The sequence below is a fragment of the Lagopus muta genome, chromosome 10 (assembly GCF_023343835.1).
Source record: "Lagopus muta isolate bLagMut1 chromosome 10, bLagMut1 primary, whole genome shotgun sequence".
Taxonomy (NCBI): Eukaryota; Metazoa; Chordata; class Aves; order Galliformes; family Phasianidae; genus Lagopus; species Lagopus muta.
Window position 1 is genome coordinate 6598324 of NC_064442.1, and position 27929 is coordinate 6626252.

A 27929-nucleotide genomic window follows, 5' to 3' on the forward strand; every position below is an offset into this window, starting at 1 on the left:
ATTTCCTGGAGTTAAGGGGGGGGGGGGGAAATAAAAACAACCCACAAAAACAAACAACAAGAATATCCAGCAGTAGTAGGATGTCAAATTGCACCAAGGCTGAATGCAGAGCATTCAGCACCTGTATTCATCTCTGCAGTCATCTCTGATCTCAGAGATCTGATTCTGATTCAGAGGTGAGCGAATTCATAGAACACATGCGCAAAGGGAGGTTGCCAAGCAATTTGGAGCCTGGAACACCTCCACCAGGCTATGAAGGTAGAAAAACAGCTAGCCAAGGCAATTTGTAGCATTCACTTCTTTGCCGTACATAACAGTGATAACGCGTGTGATGTAAGTGCATTTAAGGGAGGGATGTTTCACTGATAATTCTGGAAAACAACGGTGGGCACTGCAGACTTTGTAAGCTGCCTCTGCATTAAAAGCTGTCTGTTTCAGCAGCGTTCAGCCAAAAGCAGGGCCAGGAAGTAATGCTAAGATGGGGAAAATGGGGGAGGTATGAATTACATCTTGCAGTAACGGAAAGAGTGACAACTTAAGGGAAAGTTTTAGGAGAGGAAAGCAACTGACACAGATTCTGCCTCAGAGCCATCTCATGTTTTTTGTGATCTCAGTATTTGAAGGTGTTTTTTTTTTTTTGTTACCAATATACTTTAATATATTCGTTGTACATCACACCATATCCTGTCTTTGTCTGACTTTGCATAACTAGCCTTGGGCAGATCAGATGTATCCAGGGCAGGATGCAGACGTGACACCCATGGCAGAGCTACGTTTGGTGCTCTTTTTTTACACATCATTTGACTCTCAGAATATGCTGTAGTAGTCACAGATAATTAAGTTGTGAGGGAGCGTTGGCTTTCTTGGTTTATCTCCTATGTCCTGGGGGTAAACCTGAACCTTTGATCTGTGCAGGGCTCATGATAAAGTCACGTTGTATTTTGGAACGGAGGGGAGGGAGAGGGGGGAGCCTATGTTTTGTGGACCCTGGCTTGGAGGTAATAGGAAGATAGGTATGCAGAGGCACAGCCAGAACAATTCCAGTCAAGACCTGGATCTAGGTTGAATTTGTCACATGCTATGTATATGATTCCCTTTGACTCCTAATAAAATCCTAGCCTTGTATCATTTCAAAACCTTGTTCCCTTACAAATGCCATGTTCCCTTACAAATGGCCCAGATATCAGCTTGATATTATTTTGAATTTTAACTCAGGTCAGGGCACCTGGAAGTGCATTTCATTTCCCTTCTGTGCCCCTCTTTAGGGGGGACACTGATTTGTTAATGGGGTTTCATTCTTTTATTTCAGATTGATGCTTCCCCAACTGATGTCATGATTAGTAACTTCAAAGTCAGATAAAATAGAGAGGTAGATCCCTGCAACAGACAGGAGATTAAGCAACAAGTTAGCAGTACTGGAAGAACAAAGCTCTTATTTTCATGCATATATCCACAGTTAAAATGAATAAAGAGAAGGGAAGGTGGAAAGTAGATGATACGTTGGATTTATTACTCAAAGGATTTTTGCTCAAAGTTTTGCAAGAGGCGTCAGTGATGCTTTAATCTCTCATCTCTGGGTTTGTTAGTGCCACGTTATATCCTGGCCATGTCAGAATGTAACACAGAGTAATGAGACAAGATCTGTTGGATGAGGCTTTATGTAGCATGAAAAGGTTCCTCTGCTCTCTCTTTTTATTATTTACATTCCCGGAGAAGGTTACGTGTCATATGGGCTTTGCAGAGATAAATGGGTAACCTGAGCTTTCTGGCAGCTTCCCCAGAACTTGGGGAGGATTCTGCCTAAGAGTTGGCTTGGGGATTTTGAATCATTGAGCTCAATCCTGGGTCCTGAAGGCAGTATATAAGAACATGTCTCAGTGTCCTGAGCAGGTGCTGTATGGCACAAGCTGGTATCAAAAGGCTCAGGACTGAAATGGCACATCAGCACAGTAGCTGAGGCCCAGTGGAAATCAGAGCACTGCAGTCATGGGGCATGGTGAGTCAAGGATGACTGTAGCAGCTCAGCTAAGTGCACAAATCTTGACTGGCGCCTGCCAGTTTGTGTCCTGAGTGGGGCTGGCCTGCGCTGCTGCCCGCTGCTTTCCTAAGTTCTAACGTTTATCGTGGTTATTTAAAGCCACTTCATGGCAGACGAATTACAGGATATGCATTAGAGTCATAGGATCGAGTGACTCCTGCCTGTTGAAGAGTCCCATTTCTGTTTCTCACGTGTGTGAAGAGTAACAACTGTTATGACCATATCACCATCTCTCTGCTCTGTTAAGTGCTTGGTTAGTCTTCATGCTGCAGAGCACAGCATTTGTCTGTGATGGCTTCTGTGGGGGGGGAGTGGATGCATAACAAGAGCTGCAGTTTGCCTGCTGGTGTGTACCTTTGTTGCATCTCTCCTTTGGATGAGGTGTTGGCATTGCAGATGTGTCCATCAGGGAAGGGAGCTTATAAAGGGGACTTTAAGTGGAATAGAGAGAGTTCCCCTTTTGGACCCTATGGGTCTGCCATTTCCTGGGGTTTAAGATCAGGAAACTTTAGAAGCTTTTGTCATATTGAATGTTAGACAGGGGTGTATCAGTCTTGAGAAGAACAGAATTCGCATCTCTGCCGGTCTCACAGTATCCTCAATTAGCAGAATTATGGCAAACCTTACATTTCTGAGATGAGAAAACCCTTTCCTATGGTTTCTTTTTCTCTTGCATTAACTGAAGAAAGAATCTCTCAGTTAACATGCTGCATGCTTTCCCGATGTATAGAAGAGACAAGAGTTGTTAAAGCTGTTTCGTCAATTGCGAGAGAGCGTGTTTTATTTTGCTTTGTGCTATTTACAGCTGTTGTCCATTAGGAGTCCTCAAGAGCCTCATTCTCAACTACAACAACACAGTCCCATAAGTTTAGCTCAGCAATGAGCCTGCAAAACAGCACTAAATCATGATGATGGGAGAAAGAAGAAAATGTTTGGACGTAGCAAAATGCAACTGATGCCTTTGTGAAAAATAGTTTTTGCTTGTTGCTGCTTTAAAGCATTTCTAAGGTAGATTGTAATGCACACCATCTAGCTAGAGCAGAATAGAGATTTTTTTAATACATATATTAAATTAAAAAAAGCAGAACTAGTATTTCTCTGTTGACTGAAGGGATCTTTTACAGTCCATTGGGCTCTTATGTATACACATCAATGAAAATATACGAATCTCAGGGTAAGGTGCAAGAATGATTTAAAAATAAAAAAATAACATATGGATATTGAGTAGCAGAAGTTCCAGTTGCTTTACTGGAACGCAGGATGATTGCTTTGTATGAATTTGAGTGGAGACTGGATATGCTCACCAAATGCTTAAGAATGGGGAGGGGTACAAGTGGGATTGCTTCCAAATCTGTCTACATCCCTGCAGGGAAGTTGGACCAGATGACCTTTAAGGGTCCCTTCCAACTCGAGAGATTCTATGATTCTACCTCTGTGTTTCACATTAATTGAGTAATGGTTTGTAAAGCAATTAGAAAGCTGAAGGACAGTTTTGGGAGCTGAGGACGCAGGAGCGCAACTTGCTAAATCAGCATTGGTTTACAAGGATACTCAGATGATGCCTTTGATTGTTTTCTGTCCCTTTACTAGACAGCCTGTGCTCTGACAGAGCTGGAAAAAAACATCATGGCATCGTTGTGATTCCTTGACAGATACTGGCTTCCACTACAGCAGATCTGTCAGGTTGACTTGTGACAGAGGCCTGAGACTGTGAACACTCAGAACACTCACAAAAGGATAATTTTAAGACACATCATTGCTTTGTCCTTTTCTTTTATTCTCTGTGCCTGGCAGGTGTCTGCCTCTGTCTTCTTCCATTGCCTTGGCCTGTCTGTGGATTTTGCTCAACACAGATGGGATCTTCAAAGAATCTGCTGTCAAATTTGGTCTTTTCTAAGCATATGTATACAGAGAGTTTTTGGAGATGTATAACTAGGCCGAGTGTGGGTGCTTTTTCACAGGAATGGCAAATAACATATCTGATAACAAGGCAATTTTCTCTGCCAAATTGCAAGTCTACTTTGAAGTAGGGGTTCATTAGAATTTATGAACTGTTTAGTAAGATTTTTGTCCTTCAAACAAGAAGACATCATCGTATCTCTGCAGCTTCTGCGCATATCATTCTCATGCCTTTGCTTTGTTTTACAGACAGTCGTCCTTATGTCTTTCTGATGGCCCGTGTTCACCCCGGTGAAAGCAACGCCAGCTGGGTAATGAAGGGGACCCTGGAGTTCCTTGTGAGCAGTGATCCCATTGCTGATCTCCTGAGGAAATGTTTCATTTTCAAGATTGTCCCCATGCTCAACCCTGATGGAGTCATCAATGGCAAGTGCGTTGTAGTAACATGTTCACTTTGAATTTTCACTGGGTTTGCCTGCAGGCTTTACTGCTGTCCACCTAGCAGGTCTTGTCTTCAGTGTTTTGGCCCAGAATTCCCGTTGTCTTGTGCTTTATTCATCCTCTGATCAGTCCCATAAGGAGAATGTAAATCTTGGATATAGCTCAGTGTGCTGTCTCATACGTGTCAGATGTTCATGGTTCTGTACCTGTGTGGGGCCCTACGGTGTCCTGGGTGGAGTATTAGTGATTGCAGACGAATTGAATTTTACTTGCTGAATGGAAAGCTATCTATTTTGCCAAAACAGCAGGGCAAACTTTATCTGCAAGCTGATATACCTGGGAATAACTGGCTTTAATTAATGCTTTATATAGCTTGAATGGGTGAAAGATATGTAAGGATCTATTAAATGCTCATATCTTCGTGGAAATGTTTCTATATAATGAAACTCCCTCCTTCTCCTATCTCCTTTTCCCTCTTCCCTCCCACATGCTTCTGAAGAGATACGAAGTCTTTCTGGGCTTATGAATATACCATGAATATAACAATTCTGTTTTGCGTTCTGCAGAGCTGCCTTTACATTGCTCCTGCCCATCCATACTAACCTTGCTAGGGATGGAAAAAGTCTTGCTATGTTAAAATGAAACAAAATAAGGATTGCTGTGCAGCTAGTGAAAGAGTAATTCCTCTGAGGGGTTGGCGAGTACAGTAATATATGGTATGCATGCACTTTGCTGGGAAAAAAAAAAATCTACTGTCCTCAAGGACAGTGGAGTTTGCTCATTTCATTGGGTACTTGCACAGTGATTGTGAGCTGTGGGTTGTTTATAAGACTTAATAGTCTCTGATGTAGAGGCAGGATGTTATGATCACGTAACAAGGGGGAAACTTGCTTCTTGACCTGCTAACAAGGGCTCGTAGGTTTCAGTAAGAACTGTTGCAAAGCTTGTTGGAATGGATTCTGAAACCTGAAGGCTGGTTTTAGACAAGCACTGAAACACATTGCACAATATAGAGTAACAATTTTTCTTCAACTACAATCATTCATGTGGTTTCAGATCAGGTTGTGCTGATCAAGTGCTGAAGAAACAGGAAAAAGACCCTAAAAACTTGAATTTATTTGGTCCTAATCTAATCCCTTTTGGACTTGGGTGAGGACCTCAGCAGAGGGCAGCTTAGAGTGTTCTTAGCCTCTAGTCCGTGACTAGGAACATAGGTTTTTGTGTTGTTATGCTCCCCAGGACATGAGTGTGCTGTAGTTTGGGAGGGCTGTTTGGAGGAGCTGGATGCTGCCCCCGAGTATTGGAAGCTTCTGCTGGCACCAAATGCCTCCTTGATTCTTCCAGACAGCAGAAGCAAAAAATGAAAGATTGTGGCTTTCTGTTTTTCCTTTCACTCTGCTTAATTAAAGTTTCCAGCAGATGGAGGGCTGGAGGGAATGTCTGACCTTTTTTCTCCAGCTGTCAGGAGTGAGCGTAGTAGAGGAAGGGCCCTCAGGAAGGACACTGTGGATCTTGGTGACACCTGGGTGGAGGGTACTGTCTCACATCACATGGGAAGGTGTGGAGCTTCAACTGTAGTTAAACCTGGTGATGAATGGAAAAATTTGGTGTGGGAAAGGAGCAGGGGAACAAGGGCTTGGCCATGTCTCTGTAGCTGGGCATGAAGCCTGGGGAAGGGAGAGAACCATTCCATTGTGCTCCCATTTAAATACTGTGCTGTCAAGCTTCCCATGGCTCTGTTGCTCTTCTTCCTATGTGCTTTTTCAGTGGACTGAAGCGCTCCCGCTCTGAGGGAAAAGGTTTTTTTTCTTGGCCTAGAGATATTAACAGCTTTTGGAGGTAACTTTCAGTCCCTTACTGTCTGCGAGTGCATATGCAGGTTTCTTTGTCCTTTAATGTTCTACTTTGTCCAGGTTTAAGTGCTATATTAAATTCTGTTGTCTTTCAAATCACTGCCAATATTATGAGGGAAACTGTTTCCTGGGGAAAAGGGGTCTGTAGGCCATTACTGACTAAGCAGTTGTAAGCAAGTCCACACTACTTATTTTTTACATCTCTACAACACATTTCATGAAGCCACTTATTTGCCTTGAGATTTACAATCTCAATGAATATGTCAAATCCACTATGAAGGCCTGCAAATATCTTGGCTCTGTACTGGACTCCAAAATACCTGTGTGTGGTAAGCAGTTGTTTTCATAAAATCAGTAAGGTTGGAAAAGACCTTTGAGAACATGTAGTCCAACTGTCCATCTGCCACCCACAGTGCCCAATAAACCATGTTCCTCAGTTCCACATCTCCACGCTTCTTGAACACCTTCCAGGGGCAGTGACTCCCCCACCTCTTTGGGCAGCCTGGGCCACTGCATCACTGCTCTTTCAGAGACGTTGTTCCTGGTGTCTGACCTGAACCTCCCCTAATGGCAACTTGAGGCCATTACCAGTCATTTTGTCCTGTCCTGTTTTATCTCTTATTTGGAATCATCACTGATCTTCATGCTTTGGAAGTACATCTTCTCTACTATCCATCCTTCTGTCATCTGGAATTAATCCTGCTCTAGTCTCATTACCTCAGTATCTTTATTTAAGAAAGGATTGGGTTCTTTTCTGTTGGCAGTTCTTTTGAAGCTCCTCACTCTCTCACTCCTCCCCAGTCCTCTGTACTGGGCTATGCATAATGGTTCCCTGCCCGTCACAAAGATGAATGCCAGTGCACAGTTACAAAAGATTTCTTCCAGCAGCCCAGCTGTGCCCCTTCCCCAGCTGGCTCCCTGCTGCAGGCACAGCTGAGTGGAAGAGTGCTCATCCCAGCAGGATACTGTGCAATCACACTTCGAGAGCCTTGTGCAGCAACAAGATGATCAGGGACTTGGTATTTGCTTTGGTTAATGTGATCTGAAAGTTGCATGCAGAGAATGTTCCTCTGTCACGGATATGACGGCAGTAATGCGATTATGCTCTGTGTGTGGCTGAGCTGGGAAACAGCCTTCCCTTGCACATCAGTCAGTGCTGTGAGGATCTATTCCTGTCTGTCAGCGATGAAGAGAGTTGAGTCCTGTTGCTGATGCTAAATGAAGGTTGTGGTGATGCAAGCATGCCTGTATGAGTAAGGTTGTCATCACATAAAAATATAAATCACTACCTCATATCACATCTAATTTGAGTTTGTTCAATCCAGAGAGAGCTGATGAGCAGTTGTGTTGCTGTGTGACTGTTCTCATAGAATCATTAAAGTTGGAAAAGAATTGTCATCTAATCCAACTGTCCACCTACCACCAGTATTGCCCACTAAACCATATCCCTAAGTACCACATCTCCATGTTTCTTGAACACCTCCATGGATGCTGACTCCACCGCCTTCCTGGGCAGCCTTTGCTCTGTCCTGAGCAGCAGTCGGATGTAGGGTTTGTTAAATAATAATCAGCTGATCTGTTAATGGCTGTATATTTTAATATTAGACACTGCTTTTTATTAAGTGGATCTTGGGAGTTGTCACACAGTGGCGTTTGACCACTGCTGGAGATGGGATGCTACCTCTGATAACCATATCAGGTCAGAACGCGGGTCTATTTGTGTATTTTTTCTTTTTTTACAAGGAAAAGTAGTCTTAATGTCCAAGAATGGTAGTATAAGATGGTCCAAAGTGACAGACATTAAACTACTAAAGAGAAGTGTCTTTGTAGGTTGATGATTTTGCAAAGGCTATTCTGTGAGACCCCAAGGTGAGTACTGTTTGGTGTTAGGCTGACTGCTTTCTCTCATTCCTCTATCACCTTTTTAAATTAAATCATGGTTAAACAGGCAAGCTATAGAAGGAACTCCATTCTACACAGCGGTGGAGAATCCATGAAGAAGTGTAGCACTTTGATTAGGAAACTGCTATAAAGTATACTGGGTGAGTGAGAGACCTGTGCTTTGTTCCTGGTCTGCTATTGATGCAGTATGTGACCTTGGGCATTTCCCCCTCCTTTTTTTTTCCTGAGTTTTCTTCCTGGGAGAATAAAATAATGACACACCACAGCCTTCACACAGCTTGAAATGGAGTGAAATATGTGTACTAGGAGCGTTTTCTCTTCAATCTAGTTCTTCTGATTCATCCATTAAAACCAGGGGCAGGAAGGGAACTTGTAAAAGCTAAATTATGGCAGCACAAACAGTTTTTAACAAAGAAACACCAAACACTGTTGACTGTCCACACTGTTCCACATAAGCTCGTTACCACACAGTTGAACAAGTTGCCTGTGCGCCAACACTTGCCTATGCAATTGCATACCATCTCATGATGTGCTCTTAGGCTGTCTTCTCTGTGCACCTGCTGCACACCCTCCTGTTAACAGCTTGTGCATGCAGCCATTCCTCTGTGTCTGCTCACACCTGCATACATTCTGCACACACACACCTGGTGCTCCCATGTGTACATTAACAGTCACAATGTGGTAGTCAGCATTTTATGGGGATTTTTTTTGGCTGGACTTCTTCAGAGACTGCAGTTTCATATAAATATTGCTATTTATTACCCCCTAAATTTAGGGTTATTAATTATATCAGTATAGCCTAATTTATATCACCGTACACAGCAATAATAAATAGTGCCAAATGCTAACGCGCAGTGCTTGCCAACTGTGCCGAGTGCTTCCCCCCCACTTCCCAGAAGTATTAAATTAAAAATGATTTAGCCTTGCAAGATGATTGATCAAACAAGACTTGGGAACTCCTAGATAAGTGCTTTTGATTTAAAAAATATTTTGCGCACAGTCTTCTCGTGCACAATCTGTCTTTTGAGTATCCTAAAGTCCTGAACTGCTCAATATCTCAGTTCTGAGTTCGTGTCTCTCTCCTACATTGCCACCTTCTTCTTTTTCCTTTACTCCCTTTCACGTTTCCTTTTCTATCTACCCTTTTCTCACTCTTCTTTCTCTACTATTGAATCAAAGAAGCTTTTCAATGAGAGGAACTTGATGTGTTTTTATAAATGAATTAAGCCAATCAATAGAGATGGGAGCCGGTGAGACTATTTTGGTAAAGGAAAATTAATTTTTTTTGGTGCTGCTAATTTCTTCAAAGGCGCGAGGTAACCATAGTAGCAGTTAGGAAGAGGAAATCCTGATTTGCATTTTGGATTGTAGCCATGGACTATTCTTTATCTGGTTTAAAAACACCCTGTTCTCTCCTGCACCTGCCCTCCCACAACGTAGGCTGAGTAAGCTTTGCTGCTGCTTAAAGGTAAGGCAGGTGAGCTGGGTTTTGTGTTTGTTTGTCTCTACTGATACCCACTCTCACTTTAGTAGGGCTGTTTGTTCCATTCTGTTTTACTTACAGGGTTTTGTTTATTGCCTCCTGGAATCCAGCAGAGAAAAGCTTTAACTCTGACATTTACTGAAATAGAGAGATAGAAATGTCCTCTGAAAACCCTTCCAGAACGCATTTCCTTTGCGTGCTCTCAGAAGTTGCAAAACTATTAGTGTTTCCCGTTTACTTTTTGCAACATGGGCCTTTTTTTTTTCTTTTTGAAGGATACTCTTAGCAAGAACAGAAGCAAGCTTGTCTCTGTACTGAAAAGCGTTATTTATGTATGTAACTTTTATTTCCTCTTTTAATTTATTTTTTTTTTATTTGTTATTGCACGCTCTCCTGCACTAAAGTATTTTGTTCTCCAGATAGTCAGAGGCAGAGCTGAATGTGGACAGCAAAAAAGCTAAGGGCTGCACTTGAGGAGACACTTTATGACCCAGAACTGCATCCTTGAGGAGTAAATCTTGAGGTAGTGGCACAAAGCCATGCAGCTGTAGATATCCCTCCTATCCTCCCCTTGCTTCTCTTGTCTGCTTCTCTCTGGACAGAGGGTTGAAGAGGAGTTGAATTCTCAGTATCTAGTCTTGCGTAACTGAATGCATGCCATGCACTTTGCAAGCACACTTTAAAGTCTCTTTCCAGACTACCTAGTCTGTAATGTGTGCATTTCTCTAAGGATAGTGCAGTGACGTGACGAGGCTGGGAGAGGAATGTTTTCAAACTGTCATTAATGCACTGTGAGAGTGTATCTGTAGGAGTGAGGTGCTCTAGGATTAGTGTGCTGCTGTTCTTGAGCAGACATGGACCATATTGTATTTAGAAGCCCCATCTCTAAATTTGTACCACCATGCCAACAGTAGTTGTGTAGGTGCGTATGGAAAGCAAGGTGTTCTTGGATAAAAGAACGTTTTTGCAAAAGATTCAGTCCTTACTCATTTAGAATGGCTGTGCTCTGAGCTGTACGTTATAAGATGGTATATTTGCAAGCACTGACTCAGGACCTCAGAACAGAGAAAATGCCACGTCTGGGGAATGTTTGTACTGCCTCTGTAATGTGGCTCTGGGAAGTGCTGTGAACTGTGGGTGAACTTTCTTTGAGTGGAATAGATGGTTCTTATCTAAGTGCTGCTCTGTTGCTGCAGGCGTTGCCTCAGCTGCCCCCATTAAAAGGGCAGTGATCCTGCATCAGTGGTGAGCCATAACTGGTGAAAATGCACTTCTTGTTGGGCAGCATGGTCTGCTCAGCAGGCTATCCTGAACATTTTGGGTGCTTGTCTGCCACCTTTAGTTCTTCTAGTGAAATAGGGCTGAGACCACTTACGCTTCAAGGCAAGCAGCCTAATTGTTCCTGACATGCTCAGCAGATTCCCTATAGCAGAGGCCCATGATTTGGGAGGTTAGGTCTATTGGCCATGAGGTAATGGCTTCACGTTGCACAAGGAGAGGTTTAGGTTGGATATGAGGAAAAATTTCTTTTTAGGAAGAGCAGTGATGCCGGTGGCACAGGCTGCCCAGGGATGTGGTGAAGTCACTGCCCCTGGATGTGTGCAGGAAACGTGAGGATGTGGCACTGAGGGTTGTGGTCAGTGGGCATGGTGGGGATGCACTGATAGTTTGGCTAGATGGTCTTTCCAACCTTCATGAGCCTATGATTCTATGAAATCTGGTTAGTACTTGAAGAACATAAGATAAAACATGGGTATATTATTCCTTACCTCTTTGCAAGCTCTCCCTTGGCAGACCCAGAACCGGAATCTGACCATCCACCAAACTCTTCTGAGTACATCAGTGTGCTGTGGGAGGTGACCCAATTTCAGACAAAGCCCTTTGCCCTGTGCTAACGTGGCAGTCCATCCTTGGCTCTCCTGTGGTAAACCTCCGTCGGCATCCAGCTACACCCCAGGACTCCCTCTGACAGCACTTCTCATGCAGCGTTGTTTATTCCTTCCTTTATCTGCTGGAGCTGTTGGGCCCCCTGAGTTATTAGATCTATTCGCTCATTGTCAGTGTTTGCTCCTTTGTAAATATGTCCCCATATGTCTCTGCTCCTGAGGAATATGCTTTCTCTTCTATTTACTGCTTTTCCCTGGCACCCACCTCCTCACTGCTCTATCCACCCAGTGGCCCAATAACAGCCTTGGAGATAAATAAGCAACATAACTCTTCCTAGCTATTGTTATTGTTGTTGTTGCCCTGCATAGTAATATATATAATAACAAGGAAACAAATCTTATTACTAAAGTAATTACAATAAATAAAAAGCTGAGAAGGGAGATGAAGGAAGGGTCTGTCAGGGGAGTGATTGCAGTAGGGGTTTTTAAAATTTAATTTACTCGAGATGTTCTTTGCCACTTTATTGATACCCTGCTGAGGGGGCTGCGACTAATTAGCAACCAGCTGTTGTTCTAACACACCCTCACCTAATTTATTGTTTCCTTGAGTCTTTAAAATAGGAGCCTGTCTGCTATCATTGTCTGTGGGACTCAGCACCAGTCTCATGTCAGCAGTTGGTTTTATTGCTTGGTGCTTCTGTTTTCTGAAAGCTGAGTAGCTGAAATTTTGGGTGCTTTGCTGCCCTTCCTTTTATTTTCCAGCATATTCCATGTGCTTCCAGGAGGTTGGGAGGGAGAATAGACTCAATCTATCAGATAATAAGCGCCTGTCCCAGAGTCCAGCGTGATAACAGGCCAACACAATGCTAGTTTTTGGTAAATTGCCCAGTGGGCTGTGCCACTGTATGTATGCTTTGGTAGAGACCAAAGAAAAGACCTCGCAGAGGAGGTCTGGCATAGACAGGGCCTAGGGTTCCTTAGTATCTGAAGTCTGTGACCTTTGTTCTCTTGTTTGTCGATATCCTGTGAAAGCGCTGTACTACTATTGCCCTGTATCACCTGTCTTCTAAACATCCACAAAAACAAAGCAGTTAATGGTCATTTTAAGAACTGGAGGGTCCAAGTGCATTGTTTCTTGTTTCTTTAGTCTTCCAGTCACAAAAGCACACACAATGTTTGCTCTGAAACAGTAAAGATACCCCCATGAGCCGCATGCAGCTCCCTTGATGCTTTGGTACCCAACCTGTTCTGATTATTCAAGGTCACTTGGGAATTTCACTGCAAAGATCACTTGATATGGGCTCAATGATATTGATGTCCTAGACTACTAAGCAGTTCAGCTTTTAGCCTTAGAAATTATTCTATTTTAGATGGCTACTGCCTTGTATTTTCAAGTTAGCATGAATATTAGATATGAACACGATGTTCCATGGGCTCAGAAAGGAATTATTTTTGTTCAGCATTCATGTCTAGACTCCTGACTGACAATGGGAGTTCATAATCAGATGTCTGCACTCCTTTGACAGTTCTAGGAGCCAGGAGGCTGGTGTACAAAGCTAGCTTTTAGTAAAGTTAATGAGTTGATTGAATTATGTTCTTATTTGCATTAGTTTGAGTGTGTATGATTCTCTTTTGTTTGTTATTATGCTCATTTAGGTCCACTTTGTAATATATTATTCCCATAGCAATTGTGCCTGTGCTAGGCTCTGTGCAGACAGGCAAGGAGCAGCTGGGCTAATGGATCTGTTTTGGAGGCTAATCCATTTTCTAATGATGCAGTTTATGGAAGTTCTGTAGTTACTGCTTTTCTTCACTGTCGCTTCTTAGGATGGAGGAGGAATCTCACTGCTGTGACTTCCACAGCCACCTAATAAGGATTTCTGAGGTTCGGTATTGTCAGGGCTGGGACTGGAAAACTCTGTAAGACGAGGAATTCCTTTATGCTTTCTTGAAATTTTCAGGATGCATCTGCAAACCCTGATCCAGTTGACCCCATAGGTAAATCTCCAATGAGATCTCACACAGACACTGACAAACGTGGATTTGCATCTGACTCCTGGTTGTAGTAGGCACAGAGGACTGATAGAAATGTTGAACATGTTGGGCAGAAGCTCATGTCACGAGTAGAAGGGCTAGTTTTGATCACTCACCTCAAGATCAACTTGTCTTACCCAAGTTAATGCCTCTTGGAAGCTACAGATTCGGAGTTGGAGTTGTTATTCATGGGATGGGAAAAAAGTCCACAAAATGAAATTGTAAAAACTTCACTTTTATAGATGCAGTGAAGAATGTCCAATATTTTACTGCAATATCCACACTACCTGGAAAGCTGAAATTGCCTGGGAATGAAGGTTATTGTCTCTCATAATATACCTTCATATATTACTGTGTAATAAATCGAGCAGTATTTCTTTCACCCTGCAAACTGGACATCCCTGGAGTTCCAAGTGACATTTCAAATTTTATATGACCATTCAGTCCCTTTTAAGTATTAAAACACATCATTTTTTGTGATATATGCACAGAAGTTCTTTCTAAAAGCATATGAATAAAAAAATCTAGAGCTTAGTTATGCAAGGGTAGAGTCGCCTTACTGTGTGATGGTTTTTAAATGTCTATGTTTAGTTAGCTGTGTATTTTAGCTACTATTGTTCTTCAACATCTCTGTTTCTGTGTTTCTTTTCTGCTCTTCCTTGCCCTCTGTTTCATTTGAATAACAGATTCAATTGAATAACAGCTGGCAAAGTACTGTGGTAGGAGAGCAGATATGAACTGCCTTGGGTTGGAGAAATGGACTGGCAATTGAAAAATGGTGTTTTTAAAAGTGGGACAAAGAGGCATATCAACAAAAATAAGCTTCATCTGGAAGCCTGTATTTTCAAAATTGCTTGTGCAAAAATGCACCTACAGAGGACAGGCTGAGGTTGAATAGTTCACCTGTGTACATGGTTCATATGATTGCATGTGCAATTACGGTAATTACATGGGCAAATTTTACCCCAGTAGTTTGAGCAAATTGCCACCTTAATTTATGAAACCAGCTGCATGTTCCAGGGAAGCAGCAAGAAAATGAAAAACAGAAAATTAAGTTGATGCTGGAATGACATAGAGTGGGAAACCAAAAGTCTCCTGCAACCTGAAAGGCAGCACTGCTGGGAGTCGGGGAAAAAAATCAACCACACTTCTAATGCTGCAAAGCATTGGAGTCTTAAGGAAATAGAAAAAATGAAGAGCTTTTGAAGTCATCTAGCCAGATTTGAGCTGGAGGAAATGATACAAAACAAAAAGGAGAGGGTGAGATGGGCAGGGAAGAGGACTTCAGTAATGATGCGCGTTGGGTCGGTACATACTGTAGAACTATGAAGTTGGTATTTGAACACACTCCAACTCGGTGATGTTGTAATCCTGATGGGAGCCTTCAGATAAGCACGGTGATATTTCATTGCGTGGGAATAGTGATTATTTTTGCATTTAGATGCTGTAGAAACCATGCTGTGTTCTGAGCTCAGCCAGTTTTCCCTGGGCTGTTAGAACTGGCGTGTGAAATTCCACAAGTGGATGCATCTCTGTATAAGGTGGTTAAATATTCCATTATGTTCAATAGAGCTCTTCTACCTCCTTTGCTGAGGAAGTAGAAAACAGTCAGGAAGTGACAGTGGGCAGTACAGTCTAGATCCTAAACCGTCTTTTGGATTGCTTTCATGGTAAGTACTTAAGGCATAGCTGTTGAGATAGTTGAAGGAGTCATATTACTCCACTGCGTATGTATTGTAGGCTGTAAGTAGGCAAAGTGTTTTATTTCTGAATACATACACGTAACAATCTGTTACAAGGTCAGTAGTTTAGCATAATGCTGTTTTTGATTATTTTTTTCCCTATGAGCTTTCTTATAAAGCTTTCCTCCTACTATTGTGAAGTTACTATGCAGTAACACCATTCTGGCTGAGTAAAGGGGTTCTTTCTATGGTATGGCATCTCTGGTAGTAAAGTTTCTTTATCTCCCATATCTCTAATTTTTCTCCCCCATATTTTCAGAAGCTCAGCTTTTGATGACAAAGGAGTACCTTCTCCATCTGGGGGTACCTGCTCCCACTGAGAGCCATCTAAAGCAAAAACCTGCTTCCCAGTTCTATCTCTGGTCTGTGATGTTTGTACCAGCAGATAACAATGATAACAGTAATGTGAACTTGAGGATCCCATATTCATTGTCTGTTCGTTTAATTTTTTTTTTTAATGTAATTAAAAAAAAAATTAAGAAGTGACTATTTTTCTGTCATCCCCCAAATGGTTATGACACGTAAGAGGATGTAAAGTGCAGAGCGGCTGAACAATCATAAACTATTTTAATACCACTTAAAAATGAGAAGAAGCAGCAAAAGAGCCTTGGGTATTAATGAAGTTTATTGCACTAGTCTGTCACTTCTACAGAGCACGACTGTGGTTTTAAATCCTTGCTCCAGTGACATGGAAAAAAATGTGGTGGTCTTTCATCCAAGTCCCTAATAGCTGTTAGTCTGTCATAGAAATCTCTAGTACCACTTTTGAGCTAGTGGTGAATTCTATGCTCTGGTGGATGTAATGTTAAGCAAAGCAGTTCTGGATAGTATTTGTGATAGCAGAGCTGTAAAGCAGAGCAGTGAAGAAAGTGAAGTCAGAAAAGTTACAGAAGATTATGGCTGTTACATTTTATGTGAACTTTTTTAGGTGATTCAAAGTAAGCTCCTTGGATTTAGGCTGAGATATCTGGGGAGTCAAGGCTGGAAAGGCAGGCCGTGTTCCATGGGTTAAGCCATTTGCAAGGAATACCCACACCTCTTTCTGGTTGATCTGTTTAGTGTCTCACTATAAACATGTATTAACATTCAGTGTAGAAAGCTCACTGCTGAAGGCAGTGGAGGGCTGACTGTTCCCCACCCCTGCAAAACACACGTTAGGTGAAGAAAGCTTGCTCTGGAACGCCTTCATGCCTGGAGAACGTGTTTTTGTGCATATGCTAGTTTTCAAGTGAAGAGCACCAAAGAGCTGTACCTTAAATTGCTGTAATCTCTGTCTCTTTCCCTGATGTGCAGGTGAGGGCACCCTTGAACTATTCTACTTCTCTGTCTATCTTTAGACTGATCTGAGCAGCATGGGATCTCATCAAGCACGTAGGCTGCTCAGAGGCAGTGGCTTTGAGCCTCCCAACTCATAATACTAATACAGCTGGGAATCTGAATAAAAAGGAAAATGTTAAGAAAAAGCCTCTGTTGCTGTAAGCAGAAGAAATAATCAGAATCAAGTCTGTCTTTCTATTACATGGTTTCTTAGGGAAACAAAAACCCGGCTCAGGGCTGTTACTTATAATGAACTGGTTTGACCAGTGTTCATGCCTTTCCCTTTTTTGCTGCCTTGTGTCAGTTCTGATTGTGTGCATAGTGATGACAGCAATTTATTTCTTATATCTTTTGTCCCAAAGGGTGTCAAAGAGACATAACAAAACTATATGTACTTTAATGTCAGGCATTGCTTCGTGTACTACCTTTAGGCTGGTACAAAGTAGTTCTTTATAACCTCTGAACCTGTTGCCTCTGAATGCTGGACATTGCTGGATTTAAGCCATTGGGCAAAAGTCACAGCAACTGGGTGTGCAGCAGATATTGTGAGCTGTAGAGTGGCTAAAAGAAATCCCTTAGATGCAGTCAAACTGCTTCTGTATTCTATTTTTGTTTTCTCTCAGTGTTTTATCCATCTTTGAAAAACACACATGGCAGCTCTGAAACCACAATTTTACTTGCATGATCTCAAGTGGAATGGCTGGTCCCTAAACAGCACGTGTCCACCAAGCACTAGTTCTCCACAGACTAGCTGCAGGGCATGTGTTCTTGCTCAAGCCTGATGTAAGCCTAAATAAGGAGTTTGTTTTGACGTCTGCCAAGAACAGTATTTTCTGTGTAAATGCGCATACTGTCATAGAGTGATAGAGACCATGTTGATACAGACTGTAAGGATTCAAAGACTGCAGTTTTGCTTGAAAGTAGTGTATGTGTTTTTATGTGCAATTAGTCAAGTTGGGGTTTAGGCATTTAAGTGGCCATTTGTGCTCTCACTTTTCTCTATTGTGCTCATCCTTTGGGAATGAGCTTGTGCAAGTTAGACACAAAAATAAGCAAGCATATGTTTAGCTGTGTGCTATGCTGAAGCTGTATTTGGAAATAAACTTGTATTGATTTATTAGTTTTTTTTCCCTCCTTGATATTTCTGCTCTAATCTGAAGAACGTGAACCCATGGCTACGAAGCAGTAGTTCAGCAGTGTGTTTTCCTTTTCCAGATGACTCTTAATTGTTTCTGTAGCATAAGCTAATATTTCCATCTAACTGTTATTAAGATACTCTCATGGCGAGTTGGAATTCAACCCCAGTTTGCCTTGTGGTTGAGTGGTGACCAAGACTTGCCCCTAGCTGAATTATCCTTCTTTTATCTTTTTCTCCCTTCGTACACACAAAGAAGTCTGTCTGTACACCAAACTGTGAAATACACGGGAATGCAGAATTGATATTGTTGGTTCAGAACTCCATCCTGGAAGCTTCAGAGAGAAAACTGCTTACAGAGGGGTGAAGGCCTTTGAAAGGCTTATTAGTGACTTGGCCCATGGGCTTCCTGGAGGCTCACTAGACTCTGCTCTATCACATCTTTAATATTTTCACATAAAGTTATCTACTGTGAATACTTAATAGAGGGGATGAAAAGATAAGATCTGCTCTGTAAGGAGAAGACAGTTTGAGCTGATGCTAAGTTGCTGCACTGAAACCATGAGGATACTGAAATTAGCAATGAAATTTGGAACCTTCGAGTCAGCTGACCTATGATCCATATATACGTTATAATGTAGTAATATGTTGTTTAATATATCCTCCATGGTTCTACTTTCCTTTAGAAAGAGTAGAAATCAAGATAGGTGATCAGGGATATGAATGCCACAAAGGTATGAGTTTTGTCAGTAAAGTTTTGTCGAGGAAGAAATTAATTTTTTGTTCTTCCATGTTAATAATTCTATTAAGGGTTAGCTTAATGAAGTTTTACGGACTAATTTTCAAGCTGTAATTTGCCTGTGATTCTTTTGAAAATTTTTTAATGAAATGGAAATTTATATAGACTGCGTAACAATAACCTAATGAAGTGGCAAATCATATTTTAAAATCACTTGTGATTCAAAATGGCATCTTAATTCTTGGAATTTAACACCATTCACACTGCGAGAATCTGAATCATTGATGGAACTTTTTGTAACCCAGGAAATGCTAACAAGTACAAAATGAGTCTGTTGTAATGGGCCAGTTTTGTGCATTGCTGAAAGAAAATGAAATAGCAGAGATCTGAAAGCAAGCCCTCATCATCTTGAATGAGTGCTGTGAGGAGTCTGTGCTCGGGTAGCCCAAACATGATACTATCAGTGGATGCAGCCAGTACCATGATGGGGCTACGTGCCTGCAGACTAATGGCAAAAGAGCCTGGATGGATCGTGGTTTGATTGTCATCTCTAACTCTTGAGAGACAGTGCAGAGAGTGATGAATTTGTGTGAGTATTACACAGATCAGAGCTGAGGCCCCAGCAGTGGCTCCAGTCTCCTCTTATGTTTTCACGTGTCACTTGGGAACTGACTTGGTAAAAATTTTTGCATTGAAGAGTGATTTCTGATTACTTTAGGTAGTCCAAAACAGAGTCTACTGGATAATCTCTAGAGGCTTTCCTGAATGTTTTAACTCCATTCTGTGCCCTTGAAAAGGTTGAAGAGCTGAGATATGCCTCCATTAAGCAGCTGAGTTCAGGAGCTTATCTGCATTGCTTTAAGCTTCCTAGTTTCACATCAGCCCATTAGAGAACCTCTTTCCCAGGCTGGGAAGGAGATGGAACTCTTTAAAGCTGCCAGTATTTTTCTGATACCTAATGCTCATAGGCTGTCTCTTTCTGTGCTTCAAAATGTCACATTGGATTCCTGATAGAATTGGAGATTTTTATCTTCCTCTTTTCTGCCAGACCTGACATTTTTCTGGTTTTCTTCTATGCTGAAGGCTTAATTTCTCACATGTGTGAGACAGAGTGAAAATTAAACAAACAAGCTGGCAGATAGATAGAATGGTTCTTCATGTCTGGAAAGCTGCAATGAGCTGTGACTTAAGAATTACAGTGCTTCATATTCAAACTTTTCTTTTTGATGCATTGGGGTGGCACAAGAGCTGACAGTGACATATGCAGAAGGCCCTGTTAGGAGGATTGAGGCTGTTATGTGATAAATGACACAGTATGTCAAAGGACTTCTGTTATCCATCATGCTGGCTTCCTCTGAACACCATCTCATTGAAAAGAGAAGAAGCTACACGTATGGCTGGGGGATGCTGTAAATAGGGTCAGTGGTATGCTCAGAGAAAAGAAGAAAGCTGGAAAGTGCGTGTTTGCATGGGAATTGATGAGCCTGGAGTTCTGAGTTCAGAATTTTCAAGTCAAAGTTGATTTAAATATCTGAGGTATCCTGTTGTATATTTGTGTCAAGGATGAGCCCTACCTTCAAAAGAAGTTGTCTTTCAGCTTACTCACTTATTCAGAAGGCTTCAAAAACCCATAGAGTTTTCAGTGTTGAAAAGCTAAGCTTTCATTTAAAAAAAAAAAAAAGCAAAAAAAAAAAGCTATTATCAAGTCCTGGACTGATGGCATCATTCTATCTGCTAATAAATCCCTAGAGTTCCCTTATTCCTTTCTTTCACCTCTGTTGACTGCTTTGACTCTGAAATGCAGGGGAGTATAAGTCATGATCTGTGCTTTTCCACGTGCAGGAGACAAGTAGGTACTGTTGCCCTTATAAATACGAAGGATAAAAAGTACTTTTGAGGGAACAAGACTTGGACTCTCATGACCTGATACAGAAATATCCTCTGTAAGGCACTTTCCACCCTTGTTGACCATACAAGTTAAGAATCAGCGCAGACTTTCACAACTCAGTGCTTCACACTGATGGAAAGTCTGTCAACATTCAGTCTTAGTTTTCTTCTCTCTCACCACCCTTAACCAACAGTGCCTCCTTGTTTGTATAATCTGTTTCAGCGTGACGCACGAACTGGGGGCTGTTCAAGAGAAGCGAGGAATGTATGGCACAGCTCAGACACACATCCCTTTCAACCTCCTTTAGATCATCTCTTTTTGCAGCACCCATAACAGCTATTTTTTCCACCACTTGATTAATGGACCCTCGATAGCTATGCAGTCCATAAACCCAGACAAGACAAGTAGCCTGTCTCTTTTGATCCCTGAACCCTAATAGCCTGATTCTGACTCCGCTTAAGTGGTGTTTATGTGCCCACATGCACGGTTGTAATTGGTGCAGAATATCAAATGTCACTATTTGACATTTCATTCGTAACAGTAGTATTTAAAGTAAAGGCTTTAACTTGATGATTCATCAGTAGCCAGTGTCAAATAATCTGGGTTGGTTGGTATTTTAAAAGTGTCAATCAACAGATAGATTGCTCTGGAGATAATTTAATCAAAGCCCATCAGTGAACTGGCCTTAAACAAATTGAAAAAAAAAAATCCTTCAGGATTATTATTGCAGCCGTATTGTTTAAAAGATGAGCCTGGTGATTGCTTGGGAGCAGGTTTGGTAGAAGAGTGGCTCCTTCCATAGCTCCTCTAACAAGCTTGTTTCTTGGGAGGATGGAGTTGCAACTCCCTCAGTTGAATCTGTCCTGCAGTTAAACTCAGGACTTCAGGCTCTGTTACAGTTGAGCTGATAGCTCCTGTTCAGAACAAGATTTGCAAAACACAAACCAGCCTAAACATACAGATAACTTTTCCCCTTCCAACTCCTAGCACTACTGTGCTCTGCTTCATTTGACAGTACAGCTTTTTCTTCACCAGCTCTTCATGTGATGAGACACTTATTTCAGCTGTTGACCCCTATCAGTGACCCCTCACTGGGAGATCAGGTGTAGAGAAACAGGCTATTATCTGCCTTCCACTCCCACGTTTCTAATCAAAGCAGCCAATTTTGCTAATGCGTACAGCTGAAGTCACAGTGAGGAAGACCTGGCTGAGTACAGAGAAAACAAGCGCTTGGAGCGGTAGAGCAAGGGAAATCCTAAGAGTAAGGCTATAAAAATGGAAAAGTCAAGCTGGGAGAAAAGATGAACAAGCAGAGCAGGGAGAAATTACAAATTCAGTTTCATATTGAACGTAAAGTCATGGCAATCAGTTAGTGGAGTGAGGCAGAGCATCCCTTCACCCTCCATGCACCTCTCCGTGTCCTTTAGCTTTCTCATTCACTGAGATGTTGACAGCACAGTAGCGTTGTATTAGATTTTCAGCTTATGTATTTAAGATAAAATAGGTTAAAAAAAATCAAATCCAGAGCAGTTCTGAGAGGGTGATATCTCTTCAGGTTTTTTTTTTTAGAGGGTGATGTTTAGTCTAGATACAATGTCTGCTGAGCATTTCCGACCTAGGCATTGAATTCTTTGACGTCTCAGATGCACAGAGTTCTGAGCCCCTGTGCTTTGGGTTCACAGAAGAAATGATGGCAGGATTGTCACGTGGCATCTTGTAGTTTGGTCTTCAAAAGTTATAGTCTGTGCTAAAACTGGCTATCACTGCTTATGGTTATTACCCGTAACCAGGTAAACCTTGTTAAAGAGGGCAATGATGCTTGATGATGTATCAAGCATTACTGCTGTTCTCTTCCTTGGAGTGTTAGCGTTGCTGCTATCGCTTGAAACTCAATTCCTTTTCACCATGATGTGGAGCTGTCGCTGTTTGTCATGTTTGAATGTTTTAACTGTGCTTCAGTAATAGGCGAGTGATACCAGTATCTTATAACCTGGCAGAGCAGGTTGTCAATGGTTTACAGCCACAAATGATTGGCTGGCATCCCAGGCTGGAAACTGACACTGCCTTTATCTGCCATGGTCTTTGATTTTCATTTATTTTTTTTTTTCCTGGTTTAAAGGTCCATAGTCTGTAATTGCTTTTTTTGGGCTGATAACATTGTATTGTTAGCCATGAATTTGAGACCAGCTGTTGTCTTCAGTTGCTGGATGTTTCACTGCCTGAGTTATAATTATAGTTCATAAATTGTGTTAGAATTCTTGGTAGCGAAGAGTATACTGAAAATGAGATTATTTTCAGTATTTGTGTCACTTTGCAGAAGGCAGAGAAGGAGAAGTATTGTCAAAGGACAAGTGTGTGCTGTTTTTCTTATCTTTCTGGGGCTTGGAGGTGAGTGAGAGTTTGTCTAGCATTTTGTCTTGGATTGTAATCAGATATTCACATGGTGCTACTTGGATTTACAGCATGAACTTTAAGCCAGAACCACAATGCTGCAGAAGCTTCACAGCCATAGGAGAGCAATATGAGTATCTTTTCCATTGAAAGCCCTGATTCCTTGTTTGTAACTCTGCAGTGGAGCTGATGGAAGAAGCTCTAAGCAAAGTGCTGGGGCTCCTTGTGTAAATGAAACTGCACTGAGAAATCCCCTGAGGACCAAGCTGTTGGTTTTTCTTATGATTTGTACCTTTTCAGTTATATGAATAGAAATATAAATATTTACCCTATCTTTGATTGTTTTCTTCACTATCCCAGCATACAATGTTTTCTTTCCTTGCAGTGCCCCCAAAGGGAGTGAAATCCCAATTTCTTTTCAGTTTAGAGTCTCTTTTATTTTTGCCGTTCATTTCTTAGTGGAAGTCTTTCTGTTTGCATTTCAGCTTCTGCCCTTTGTGTGCTGCTTTCCCACTCTTCCTTGTTTATTCATTTTTTTGTTTTGATAATCCACTGAGATTAGGTAGAATTCCCACTTAACGTGACCTGGACCAAGAAATATGGAAGTTCTGAAGCATCGCTTGTCATTACTGGTAGATTCTGTCCAGAACTCTTTCCAGCCCTTTTTTTTTTGCTCTGCCAAATATACCTCAATGTTGGCCTACAGTCACAGTTTTATCTCTGTGGAATCCATCCACACTGTCAACCAGGGAAGCTTTGCCCTAGTAGTTCTCTTGTATTTGTAAAATAATCCATCTTCATTCCTATTCAATACAATGGACTGTATCGTATTTCTTAAGTAGCTTTGCTCCCCATTGGCCTATTCTATTACAATATTTTCTCTATTACTTATGTAGAACTGTTTTATATTAAATAATAGACAGCATTAAATGGTCTTGTTATTAGCATTCAGAAATCTTCAGTGTAGCTTATGCTCTCCTCAGACCTGAGTTTAGAAGACATAATCTGTAGTTTCATTGCTATGGCAGTTTCCCTTCATCACCAAGGAAAAAACAAGTGGTGCTTGTAAATTCTCTGTCTAATAATTCAGTGATTACAATATTAGTAACATGTTGTGCAAAACAGGTGGTGGTGGGAGGAAGAATTAGAAGAGAAGAGAAACTGTCAGTCTTGAAAGCGGCAGTAGATTTCTTTGTTTCTCCTCCTTGAAACTCATTTGGTTACGTGAAGTGGGATGGGGTTTGATCTCTTGTTTGAAAAATCACGTTAGTAATAATCCATTTATCTGCGGGATGTGTGGAAAGGCCTCTGGATTCCATGGCTTACTGCAAACATCTGTGGGGTTTCATTCTCAGCAACTGCATTTGATGCCACTCATCCCAAATAGGTAAAATGTACCTCAGTGGGATAGGAAAATGTCTTGAAATCATTTAAAAGCCACACTGTGGGTTTTATTTAGATAAAATTAACCAGTATAGGCTTTTTTTTTTTTTTTTTTTTTTAAAGTTGTGTGATCTGAATAAAACATTTGTCTGTGTGGAGCTGATTGTAACACAGTGTTCCTGTTGTTTCCAGTGGGGATTTGAGAAGGAAGTTGCTTTTCATATGCACTCATATTGGATGGTTAAAAAGATAGACATCCAATAGGGAAGACAGCAGTTGTTTTCATATATTTTTTGTTTTTATATTTTAATATTCTGCCACAGGGCACGTTAAAGAAAGAGATAGTTGTATTTATGTAGAATGATGTGTGGCATATCCGTGATACGTCCAGGTGTTCGGAGGTCATTGATGGATCAGCCCCCTAAATATAAGGCTTCTCTTCTTTGAGCGATATTTTTCACAATCCATAAGCATTTCTTTGCTGCAGCTCTGAAGTGTACTGAAGATGGTTTTGCTGTTGGAAAGGAGGCATCTTTTCTTTCATGCCATACAATGTAATAGAAGTTAAAAGGAAGGTAGAAAAGCACAACAAAGAATTGACAGACAGCTATCATATGGCAGTTCTACTCTAACAGGACAAAACTTGACATTTGCCACCATCATCTTCAATAGGTGGCACTGAATGTCAATATTGAGCTCTGTGCAGTCCTTATAATGGCTATGAGTGGTAAGGGAGGGTGACATTTTTGATCTGTTTACTGAGATCATCTTACATCCAGGAACTGAAGAAATATGAATTTCTATGACTTGGCTCTAAGTAATTTATTTTCATTTGCTCCTCTTAATAATACAAATTACTTCTTTTAACATAAACCATAATGCACTAAATGACAACAGTGATATCTTTGGCAGATTCTGAGCCTACAAATGTACTGGAAATGCACATTCTGCTGGCTAATCAGTCAAAATAGGAAAGCACTGGTTTGGTGAACTTTCTTGCTTGCATCGTTACAGGAAGTGATTAAACCAAAAAAATTGGTGGCCTTTTGAGTAGCATTATGTGAAGCATCTCTTGTGCCATCAGCTTGATGGGGAAATTGATCAACATAGGGACAGTGGCTTATGGTTGCATTCTGCTTTCCTGCATTCTGCTGTAGATCCACAATTACTCTGCTGAAGTGCGTGAAATTAGTTTTCAGGCTGATAGTGCTACTGGAAGTGTAACCCAGTTGTGGTGTCTAAGTTCTCCTGGCCTTTGTTGGCTTTTTTTTTTTTTAAATCTTTCTACCCTAAGAAACTGTGAACTTTATGTGTTAACCAGTCAGAATCTCTGTGAAACATCTGACTGAAACATCTGCTAGCAGATTAAAAAAAAAAAAACAAATTGCATCACTGCTAAAAACAAGTACAAACATTGTGTATGCAAGGATAGTGATGATAAGGAACCATTTCCTTCGGGAACAACAAAAATGAGATGTATACTGATGCTTTCTTGCCACTGCGACTTTTGCTAGGACCTAATGCGTACACAAAAGTGCTCTGTTAGAGAATATTAGAGATATATATTTGCTGTGCAGGAAACCTTCTCTGATCATCTGGTTTAGCCTAAGCCTGGGGTGAGTTTCCCTACTACAGATCTGCTCCATTCTTTGTTTGTGCTGATGTTCTTTTGACTCTGGGTAAATGACAGAAGGGCTGACCCTTCCACTCCGTGCAACTATGGGATGGATTGTGGCAGAGTCTTGTACTGGTATTCAGCACTGGGTGGGATGTGACCTGAGTCCTTTCTTACAATGAATGTTAGCAGGTTTTTAGTCCAGGTTAAGTATCCATTAGAATGTAACCCACGATCTCATGCATAAATGCAAGGCACAGTTTCTCCAAATGTAGCATGGATATTTTCTGTGTGGACGTTTTGAGTTGAGTTTGAAACATAGATAAGTGATCAGTTTAATGGAGCAGCAAAGGCATATTTGCAGTTGCAAGCAGAGAGCAAAATAATAATAATAAATCAGTAAGTAAATAAAATTCAAACATCTCTCTTCTTTGAATGCCATTAAGGAATTGTGACCATTCAATCAGTGGAGACGCTTTGCATGTGATGAAATCTTGGAATGTGCATGTAAATAATACTTTGAAAATACAGTTGACTAAACTGTCCCTTTGCAATGATTGGAAACATTTTGGAACTAACTTCAATTTAGGTCATGGAATCAGGGTACCCAGGGAAGCGTTTCTTTCCTTTGAAGGCTCTCAAGTCACATTATACATATGGGAAAAATAAAATCCATCTGTCCTAAGCATTATTCCTGACACTACAGCTGCTTCAGGAGGATTTACTGACTTGCAAGACGCATGATTTGACTGTATTGATTTCTATTATTTCTTTGTTTAAATGGCATCTCCCATATTACTGCTCCAGCAAAACTCTCTTCCTCTTGAGAGGCCTTGTCAGTGATATGCTGGGATCTTTGCTGCAGCCACTGTTTTCAAATATTTACTGTCCTGGAGATTTCTCTGAGAAGAATGTATACATTCTTTAGGAGAATTTGTGATGGACGCAAACTAATTTACCTTGGAACCTGCTCCAAAGCATTGCCATTACTTCAAATAACATTCCTGTTGAGATGATAGTTGTGACTGAAAGTTGGCAAAGGGAAGAGCAAGAAGGAGAACACTTGAGGCACTCTAGTTAAACCAATGATGTAACCTGTTGCTGAATTTTGCAAGAAACCTACTATGGACCATGACAAATCATCCCTGGAGGATGAACAGAAGTAGCTGAGAAGGAATGCTGTGAAAGCTTAAAGTTGTCACTGTCTGTAAGGGTGAGTGGCTTTATGCATACATCTTACTGTCCCCATTGGGTAAGTAAGACCTCATGATTACTTGTCCTCCAAAGTAAGGAAATAGCATAAGGTTTTATTAGAGTAAACAGGGCCTTGGAATAAATGGTGGCAGCAAATACGTCCCTAACTTCTGACTCATCCTGCTGTGTTTGTAGGCCAGCAGCAGAAGTCTTTAAGTTATTTCCTAGTTGAATTTTTAATCTTGCAAGGAGAAAATTTATAGTATATCTGGAGATCATCCAGCATGGAAACAATCACTATTTCTGTATCCATGTTGCCTGTTCCTTGTACCAGGCTGAAGCACAGGCTGAGGAGAGTGGGGCTGAACTTTTTCTTCTGTCACTTCAAGACAGTGAACTCTACCCAGCTGCTAGTGCCAGTAGCGTAAGTTAGGAGAGGTCCATGGCATCCTGTCTTCTCACTGCTCACAGGCCAAACACTGCTCTGGAAGTACTGGGCCAATGTTATCCCCTTCCAGCAATTCTTTGGCATCAATGGTAAACAGATTATTCATATTGACAAGGCTCAGCATTCTTTTTCCAACTGTTGCAGCAGTAGGCAAGGATCTTGTACTATGTATACACCAAAAGCATGTGAAGACTTCAAAACTCTTTCCAAGTGAAATTCAGTATTTTATTGACAGAGATGGGTAAACCAAGAGACCTAAAAGAGGCAAGAAGGGGGAACCTGTGCTTGCTCATATAATCTTGGCTTTATCACAAAGGGATAAAGCCCTTCTTGGCTTAGATAATGTCTTTAATTTACTTGGGTAGCAGCTTATCAGCAGAACAGGATGATCTTTTAACGATGCTTTATACTTGGAACGAACTGAAAAAAATGAGTCAGAAGATGGTCACTTTTCTTCAATGTTGTGATAGCTTTCTATGTTGTGTTTTCTTTTTAAAGTTTGCATATTTCTTAAGGTAGTGGACAGATGATCCTCTCTGCA

General features: G+C 41.2%; 1 protein-coding gene across 18 annotated transcripts in view; it reads left to right on the forward strand.

The window, feature by feature from the left end:
- Positions 1-27929, forward strand: part of AGBL1 (AGBL carboxypeptidase 1) — a 487401-nt gene that overhangs the window by 98257 nt on the left and 361215 nt on the right. For all 18 annotated transcript variants that reach the window (XR_007379113.1, XR_007379116.1, XR_007379112.1 and 15 more), the window contains one exon: positions 4187-4367. Coding sequence is in view for 5 of the 18 variants with exons in the window: in XM_048956254.1 (XP_048812211.1) it covers positions 4187-4367 (181 nt within the window). In the remaining 13 variants the exon portion in view is untranslated. The remainder of the gene's footprint in view (positions 1-4186; positions 4368-27929) is intronic.